We start from the raw sequence: 10,000 nt of genomic DNA on the forward strand, positions 1-10,000 counted from the left end.
AAGCTTCTAAAGCCATGACATAATTTTTATTTATTTTCCAAGCTGTTTAAAGGAACAGTCAACTTAGTGTTTGTAAACTTCTGACCCACTGGAATTGTGATACAGTAAGTGAAATAATCTGTCTGTAAACATTTGTTGGAAAAATTACTTGTGTCATGCACAAAGTAGATGTCCTAACCGACTTGCCAAAACTATAGTTTTGCAAATAAATTAATAAAAAATCATACAATGTGATTTTCTGGATTTTGTTTCTCATTTTGTCTGTCATAGTTGAAGTGTACCTATGATGACAATTACAGGCCTCTCTCATCTTTTTAAGTGGGAGAACTTGCACAATTGGTGGCTGACTACATACTTTTTTGCCCCACTGTATATATATATATATCTAATTGTCCTGTTCCTCTTCTTTCTTCATGCTTGCCAAGAGGAAGCAGGAAGGAAGCAGGTCAGTATTTCAGACAACCATTCTGTCAGCTTCTTATTGTGTGGCTGATGTGTATGCATGTTATAGTTACATGTGCAAGAGGTACAGTTTCACACAACATACACACATATATATAGGTTTGAACATATGATTGCACATGTAACTATAACATGCATACACATCAGCCACACAATAAGAAGCTGACAGAATGGTTGTCTGAAATACTGACCTGCTTCCTTCCTGCTCCTCTTGGCAAGCATGAAGAAAGAAGAGGAACAGGACAATTAGAAAATATTTTTCATTGTAAACTGGGTGGTCTGAGCCCTGAAAGCTGATTGGCTGACAGCAGTAGTATATCAGACCGTATACCACGAGTATGACTAAACACTTATTTTTACTGCTCTAATTACGTTGGTATCCAGTTTATAATAACAATAAAGCACCTCGGGGGTTTGTGGTATATGGCCATTATACCACGGCTAAGGGCTGTATCCAGGCACTCCACGTTGTGTTGGGCCTAAGAACATCCTTTAGCCGTGGCATATTGGCCATATGCCACACCCCCTCGTGCCTTATTGCTTAATTGTATCAGTCGGCCACAAGCACATATAGTCTGTGTGGTGATGTACTCACCCTTTTTGCAGCAGCCCTGTCAATGGGAGACACACATCCAGGCAGCATATGAGGATGAGCAGGAAGAGGCCTACAGCTCCAGCTATCAGTGTCGTCATGCTCAACGGATCTGAAGGAGGGGGGACAGAGGGAGAGAGGGATGAAGAAAGGGGAAAGGGGATACCTAGTCAGTTGTACAACTGAATGCCTTCAAATTAAATGTGTCTTCTGTGTTTAACCCAACCCCTCTGAATCAGAGAGGTGTGGGGGGCTGCCTTAATCGACATCCACCTCATCGGCACCTGGGGAACAATGGGTTAACTGACTTGCTCAGGTGCAGAACGAAAGATTTTTACCTTGTCAGATCGAGGATTCGATCCAGCAACCTTTCGGTTACTGGACCAATGCTCCTACCCGGCAGAGGGGACAGGAGTCAAGAGAGAACAGAGAGAGGATGAAGGATGATTGGATGATTGGAGAAGGATGAAGGATGATTGGAAAAGGATGAAGGATGATTGGAGAAGGATGAAGGAATGAATGGAGGATGAAGGATGATTGGAAAAGGATGAAGGATGATTGGAGAAGGATGAAGGATGATTGGAGGATGAAGGATGATTGGAAAATGATGAAGGATGATTGGAGAAGGATGAAGGATGATTGGAAAAGGATTAAGGATGATTGGAGAAGGATGAAGGATGATTGGAAAAGGATGAAGGATGATTGGAGAAGGATGAAGGATGAAGAATGATTGGAGAGAAGAGATGAGGAAGAAAAGACAGAAAGTGTTCCAATTTCCACAAACCCACAAACATTCTGGAGCACACACACAGACACACACACAAACAAACACAGACACACACACAGACACACACAGACACACACACAGACACACAGACAGACACACACACAGACACACACACAGACACACAGACACAGACACACACACAGACACATACAGACACACACACAGACACACACACTGACACACACACAGACAGACACACACAGACACACAAATAGACACACACACAGACACACACACACACACACACACACAGACACACACACAGACACACACACACACAGACAGACACACACACACACACACACACACACACACACACACACACACACACACACACACACACACACACACACACACACACACACACACACACACACACACACACACACACACACACACACACACACACACACACAGACACAGACATACATACACACAGACACACACACACACACACACACACACACACACACACAGACACACACACAGACACACACACAGACACACACAGACACACACACAGACACACACACACAGACGCACACAGACACACACACAGACACACAGACACACACAGACACACACACAGACACACACAGACACACACACAGACAGACACACACACAGACACACACAGACACAGACAGACACACACACAGACACACACAGACACACAGACACACACACACACACACAGACACACACACACAGACACACACACAGACACACACAGACACACACACACACAGACACACACACAGACACACACAGACACACACACACAGACACACACACAGACACACACACAGACACACAGACAGACACACACACAGACGCACACAGACACACACACGGACACACACAGACGCACACAGACACACACACGGACACACAGACACACACAGACACACACACACACAGACACACACACAGACACACACAGACACACACACACACAGACACACACACAGACACACACAGACACACACACACACACACACAGACACACACACACAGACACACACAGACACACACACACACACACACAGACACACACACACACACACAGACACACACACACACAGACGCACACAGACACACAGACACACACAGACCCACACACAGACACACACACACACAGACACACACACAGACACACACACAGACACACTGGATTGTACGTACATTCTATGACCTTCATGTGATGGGCCACAGAGCTTTTGGACGCCCCCACGCGATTGGACACTTCACAGCGGTATTGGCCTGAGTCGGCCTTGGACACACTCTTAATCTTCTGCTCCAGAGACACACAGAGAGAGGAGAGAGGGGGTGAGGACAGATAGAGAAGAGAGGAAGCGAGGACAGACAGAGTAGTGAGGTGGTGAGGACAGACAGAGTAGTGAGGTGGTGAGGACAGAGAGAGAAGAGAGGGGGTAAGGACAGAGGGAGGAGAGAGGGAGTGAGGACAGAGGGAGGAGAGATGGGGTGATGACAGAGGGAGGAGAGACAGAGTGATGACAGAGGGGGGAGAGACAAGGTGAGGACAGAGGGAGGAGAGACAGAGTGATGACAGAGGGGGGAGAGACAGGGTGAGGATAGAGGGAGGAAAGAGGGAGGAGGGACAGGGTGAGGACAGAGGGAGGAGAGACAGGGTGAAGACAGAGAGAGGAGAGACAGGGTGATGACAGAGAGAGGAGAGACAGGGTGAGGACAGAGGGAGGACAGAGGGAGGAGAGACAGGGTGATGACAGAGGGAGGAGAGACAGAGTGAGGACAGAGGGAGGAGGGATGGAGTGAGGACAGAGGGAGGAGAGACAGAGAGGGGACAGAGGGAGGAGAGATGGAGTGAGGACAGAGGGAGGAGTGACAGGGTGAGGACAGAGGGGGGAGAGACAGGGTGAGGATAGAGGGAGGACAGAGGGACGAGGGACAGGGTGATGACAGAGGGAGGAGAGATGGAGTGAGGACAGAGGGAGGAGAGACAGAGGGAGGAGAGACAGGGTGATGACAGAGGGAGGAGAGACAGGGTGATGAGAGAGGGAGGGTGTATAGTGTGATGTAACCTCATTAACATGCCTTTGATCAGGCATCTAAAGCACCTCCATTTCGTGTTACTCACCAGTGTTCCCGTGTCAGTGTCCATGCTATAGACGATGTTAGGGGTGTGTGTGGCGTTCAGGGCCCTGTTGTCTTTGTACCAGAGGAAGGTAGGCGGGGGCACACTGAGTTTGTCCTTACAGTGGAGCTCTACACCTGCCCCAGACAGCACTGAGCTGGGCACCTCACAGAACGGGGTGTGGGGGGGCACTGGGGGAGGAGGACAGGATTGCCAACACACACACTCATGTACACGCAGGCACACACACATGTACACACTGTGAGTAACACGTAATGGAGGTGCTTCAGATGCCTGATCAAAGGCATGTTAATGACGTTACATCACACTATACACCCTCCCTCTGTCATCACTCTGTCTCTCCTCGCTCTGTCCTCAGTCCGTCTCTCCCCCCTCTGTCATCACCCTGTCTCTCCTCCCTCTGTCCTCACTCTGTCCTCACCCTGTCTCTCCTCCCTCTGTCCTCACCCTGTCTCTCCTTCCTCTGTCCTCCCTCTGTCCTCACCCTGTCTCTCCTCCCACTGTCATAACTCTGTCTCTCCTCCCTCTGTCCTCAGTCCGTCTCTCCTCCCTCTGTCATCACCCTGTCTCTCCTCCCTCTGTCCTCACTCTGTCATCACCCTGTCTCTCCTCCCTCTGTCCTCACCCTGTCTCTCCTCCATCTCCATCCTCTGTCATGTACCTGTCTCTCCTTCCTATGTCCTCACTCCGTTTCTCCTCCGTCTGTCCTCCCTTTGTCCTCACTCTGTCTCTCCTTCTGTCCTCCCTCTGTCTCTCCTCTCTCTGTCATCACCCTGTCTCTCCTCCCTCTGTCCTCACCCTGTAGTCCTCCTTCTGTCCTCACTCCGTCTCTCCTCCCTCTGTCATCACCCTGTCTCTCCTCCCTCTGTCATCACCCTGTCTCTCCTCCATCTGTCCTCACTCTGTCTCTCCTCCCTCTGTCATCATCCTGTCTCTCCTCCCTCTGTCCTCACTCTGTCTCTCCTCCCTCTGTCATCACTCCGTCTCTCCTCCCTCTGTCATCCCCCTGTCTCTCCTCCCTTTTGTTCTCCCTCTGTCTCTCCTCTCTCTGTCATCACCCTGTCTCTCCTCCCTCTGTCCCTCCCTGTAGTCCTCCCTCTGTCCTCACTCCGTCTCTCCTCCCTCTGTCATCATCCTGTCTCTCCTCCCTCTGTCCTCACTCTGTCTCTCCTCCCTCTGTCATCACTCCGTCTCTCCTCCCTCTGTCATCCCCCTGTCTCTCCTCCCTTTTGTTATCCCTCTGTCTCTCCTCTCTCTGTCATCACCCTGTCTCTCCTCCCTCTGTCCCTCCCTGTAGTCCTCCCTCTGTCCTCACTCCATCTCTCCTCCCTCTGTCCTCACTCCATCTCTCCTCCCTCTGTCCTCACTCCGTCTCTCCTCCCTCTGTCCACACTCCATCTCTCCTTTCTCTGTCCTCACTCCGTCTCTCCTCCCTCTGTCCACACTCCATCTCTCCTTTCTCTGTCCTCACTCCGTCTCTCCCCCCTCTGTCCTCACTCCGTCTCTCCTTTCTCTGTCCTCACTCCATCCCTCCTCCCTCTGTCCTCACTCCGTCTCTCCTCCCTCTGTCCACACTCCATCTCTCCTCCCTCTGTCCTCACTCCGTCTCTCCTTTCTCTGTCCTCACTCCGTCTCTCCTTTCTCTGTCCTCACTCCATCCCTCCTCCCTCTGTCCTCACTCCATCTCTCCTCCCTCTGTCCTCACTCCGTCTCTCCTCCCTCTGTTCTCACTCCATCTCTCCTCCCTCTGTCCTCACTCCATCTCTCCTCCCTCTGTCCTCACTCCGTCTCTCCTTTCTCTGTCCTCACTCCATCCCTCCTCCCTCTGTCCTCACTCCGTCTCTCCTCCCTCTGTCCTCACTCCATCTCTCCTCCCTCTGTCCTCACTCCGTCTCTCCTTTCTCTGTCCTCACTCCATCCCTCCTCCCTCTGTCCTTACTCCATCTCTCCTCCCTCTGTCCTCACTCCGTCTCTCCTCCCTCTGTCCTCACTCCATCTCTCCCCCCTCTGTACTCACTCCGTCTCTCCTCCCTCTGTCCTCACTCCATCTCTCCTCCCTCTGTCCTCACTCCGTCTCTCCTCCCTCTGTCCTCACTCCATCTCTCCCCCCTCTGTACTCACTCCGTCTCTCCTTTCTCTGTCCTCACTCCATCTCTCCTCTCTCTGTCCTCACCACCTCACTACTCTGTCTGTCCTCACCACCTCACTACTCTGTCTGTCCTCGCTTACACACTATTTTACTCATTTCATATGTATATACTGTATTTTAGTCAATGCCAGTCCAACATTGCGCCATCTTATTTCTTAATTCCATTCTTTAACTTTTAGATTTGTGTGTTTTGTTGTGAATTGTTAGATACTACTGCACCGTTGGAGCTAGGAACACATTTATCATTTAGCTACACCTTAATAACATTTGCTAAATATGTGTATGTGATTGATTTGATTTGACAACACACAAGACAACTGTGTGTCTCAGTTAGTAGAGCATGGTGCTTGCAACACCAGGGTTGTGGGTTCCAGTCCAACACGGGAACAGCACCATAATAATACAAGTAGGAAAATATTTGCACTCACTTCTGTAAGTTGCTCTGTGTTAAATGTGTGTTAAATTACTCAAATGTAAAGGCACAGGGTGGGTGGATGACATTGTTACTAACACACGCACACAGCAGCTCACCCAGTACGTTGAGGGTGACATTGACCTCTCCTAGGTTTGTGTGGTCTGCTGGTGCGCTGACCTCACAGCGGTACAACCCAGAGTCCTTCTGTGTAACGGCATGCAGTGTCACCGTTGCGCCCTCGATCTTGGCCCGACCTGCAAAGGATCCTGGAATACCACAAGGACCAAAGGGTTGTAGAGAGATGAGAGAGATAACAAACATGAGTAGAGGGGGAGAGATGTAGGGGGAATGAGGTCTAGTCACCGGTGAATTTTCCATCGAAATAAACAAAGTGGATGTCCTTCCCTTTCTTCTTCCACTCAATACGAGGGTTAGTCTCCTTCTCTGTCTTGAACTGACAGGACAGCACAGCATCTGAGAGAGAAAGAGAGAGATGTGCAGAAACAGCTCATCAACTGTCACAATTCATCCCTTCTCCTCCTCTCTTACCTGTGTTCTCGTGGACCTCCATTTTGGCCTCACTGGTGCTCACTGTCAAAGAGAGTGAGGCAGGACCTGAGAGAGAGAGAGAGAGAGAGAGAGAGAGAGAGAGAGAGAGAGAGAGAGAGAGAGAGAGAGAGAGAGAGAGAGAGAGAGAGAGAGAGAGAGAGAGAGAGAGAGAGAGAGAATGTTAACTATTTGTAGTGTCATGACGTTGCGCTCTTTGGGTACAGCAGGCACCATCCCCACCATCTCTCTGTCTCCTACAACCAGGCTGCTGTTGTCAGAGAGGTCATAAATTCCTGGAGGAGATTATCTCCTCATGGCCACAGTATAGAGAGAGAGTGAGTTTTCATAGAGAGAACAAAGGAATTTCTTCCACCTCACAGAACTTGGGATCTGAACAACATTTATGTTCTGGAGAAGGTATAAAAGATTGGTGAAGTATCCAGCTACGAACTGGTCCGTTTGGCACAATTTTGTGAAACTCATGGGAGGCAATAGAGCCTCATTACTATAACACTGTTTATACAATAGCCTCAGATATGATGCTTAAATCTAATTGTTGTATAAGATGAATGAGTGAGGATGATACTGTTTGTGAAATTGTGTAATGTGATTTTGGACTGTTTAATGAAGGAAACTCGAATTCCCTTTGGAGTTGAACTAAATCAGGACCGCCCATGAGTACAGTTATGGTCTTGCGTCCTGGGACAGGCCTTTTTTTCTGCTCTTCTGAATAAAACCCCCACCCTGGTTTTCTATCACCAGACCATGTTTCTCTCAATTACGAGTGGACTAAGGATGAGACCAGCTTACCTCAATAACGAGAGGGCCAAGGTTTGAGTAGATGGCTGAATCTTTTAACCATACCACGTGGCTAAACTCTTAGACTATTGATACCAACAGAATAAGAACAAGTCTTTGATATTAATTACTAGTCTGCAGCTAGGAATTCGGTATCATTGAATGCGAAGACTGACAACTGCCGAAACATCTATTCTATAATGACATGAATGAATGTCATTCTGAACTATCCATTCTAACCACGACAGAGAGAGGGCGGACAGACTCCAACAGAAACTAACTTTTCAACAGAGATCCCGACGACACACAGAGCGTAAATATGTATATTGATTGCATTTATTCCCGAATGAGTGAACGTTCATGTTCATGTTCCTTCTAACTATCTACTGTTTGTTTATGCATTTTTGTGAATTACTTAGTTAGTAAATAAATGATTTAAGACAATTGATGTATGGATGACTAATAGTGAAGACTGGGTTCGTGCCAACAATTTACGACGTTTGGAATGAGACTAACATGAGGTAAAGAATAATTCATTAATTCGAAGACTAATTGATCAGATATTCAAATATCTGAAAGTTATATTAGGAAAATTATAACTTTATAATCTGAATATTTTCCTTGGTGCCACGACTTCCTAGTTAATTACAGTTAGATGATTAATAAGTTTAATCGCGTAATAATAATTACAGAGAGTTATTTGATAAATAAGTCTTCGGTTTAAAAACTCTCTTGGGTACGTGGGACGGTAGCGTCCCACCTCGTCAACAGCCAGTGAAACTGCAGGGTGCCAAATTCACAACAACAGAAATCCCATAATTAAAATTCCTGAAACAAACATGTATTTTACACCATTTTAAAGATACACTTGTTGTAAATCCAGCCACAGTGTCCGATTTCAAAAAGGCTTTATGACGAAAGCAAACCAAACGATTATGTTAGGTGAGTGCCTATTCACAGAATATCACAGCCATTTTTCCAGCCAAAGAAAGGATTCACAAAAAGCAGAAATATAGATAAAATTAATCACTAACCTTTGATGATCTTCATCAGATGACACTCATAGGACTCATGTCCTATGAGTGTTACACAATACATGTATGTTTTGTTTGGGAAAGTTCATATTTATATCCAAAAATCTGAGTATACATTGGCGCGTTGTGGTCAGAAATGCATTGTCTCAAACAAACATCCAGTGAAAGTGCAGAGAGCCACATCAAATAACAGAAATACTCATTATAAATATTGATAAACTATACAAGTGTTTTCATGGAAATATAGACAAACTTCTCCTTAATGCAACCGTTGTGTCAGATTTCAAAAACGCTTTACGGTGAAAGCACACTTTTCCGATTATGATAGCTAGCCACAGAAAAGCATACAGCCATTTTCCAGCCAAGGAGTGTCACAAAAGTCAGAAATGACATTAACATTAATCACATACCTTTGATGATCTTCATCTGGTCTAACTTCTCAGGTCTCCATATTAGACAATAAATGTTGGTTTTGTTTGATAATGTCCTTTTTTATAAGCAAAAACATCCTTTTTGTTTGCGCGTTTTGTCCAGTAATCCGAATGCAGAAGGCACGTGCACTAATTCCAGGACAACAAGTTTTAAAAGTACAATAAAACTTAGTAGAAACATGCCAAACGATGTTTAAAATCCATCCTCCGGTTGTTTTTGTCATATATAATCAATAATATTTCAACCGGACAAAAGCTTTGTCAATAGGAAAGGAGAAACAAGAAAGGCGCGTTCACGATCAGGGCGCATGACTGATGAATGGAAATTTCCACTGGTCACTGACTGAAAGTGCTGTATCTCCCTCATTTTTCAGAGTAAAAGCCTGAAACAATGCCTAAAGACTGGCCACATGTAGAGGAAGGCACAAAGCTCATGAACTGGGTCCTAAGTTTTTGTATGGTGGATAGGCTTTCAATGGAAAAACAGCTTTTCAAAATAATAGAACATCCTGGTTGGATTTTCCTGGTGTTTTCGCCTGCCATAACAGTTCTGTTATACTCACAGACATTATCTTAACAGTTCTGGAATCTTTAGAGTGTTTTCTATCAAAATCTACTAATTATATGCATATCCTATATTCTGGGA

The 10,000-nt window shown here is 46.6% G+C and overlaps 1 protein-coding gene across 1 annotated transcript in view; it reads right to left on the reverse strand.

Moving 5' to 3' along the window:
- Positions 1-1,024: 1,024 nt before the first annotated feature.
- LOC124043001 (junctional adhesion molecule 2A-like) overlaps positions 1,025-10,000 on the reverse strand; it is an 11,282-nt gene continuing 2,306 nt past the window's right edge. Inside the window, exons 2-7 of the mRNA XM_046361174.1 lie at positions 7,092-7,157; positions 6,906-7,016; positions 6,659-6,808; positions 3,961-4,148; positions 3,027-3,135; positions 1,025-1,166 (exon numbers count right to left, since the gene is read on the reverse strand). Coding sequence (XP_046217130.1) covers positions 1,054-1,166; positions 3,027-3,135; positions 3,961-4,148; positions 6,659-6,808; positions 6,906-7,016; positions 7,092-7,157 — 737 coding nt within the window. The 3' untranslated portion in view covers positions 1,025-1,053. The remainder of the gene's footprint in view (positions 1,167-3,026; positions 3,136-3,960; positions 4,149-6,658; positions 6,809-6,905; positions 7,017-7,091; positions 7,158-10,000) is intronic.

This window comes from Oncorhynchus gorbuscha, linkage group LG09 (assembly GCF_021184085.1).
Source record: "Oncorhynchus gorbuscha isolate QuinsamMale2020 ecotype Even-year linkage group LG09, OgorEven_v1.0, whole genome shotgun sequence".
Taxonomy (NCBI): domain Eukaryota; kingdom Metazoa; phylum Chordata; class Actinopteri; order Salmoniformes; family Salmonidae; genus Oncorhynchus; species Oncorhynchus gorbuscha.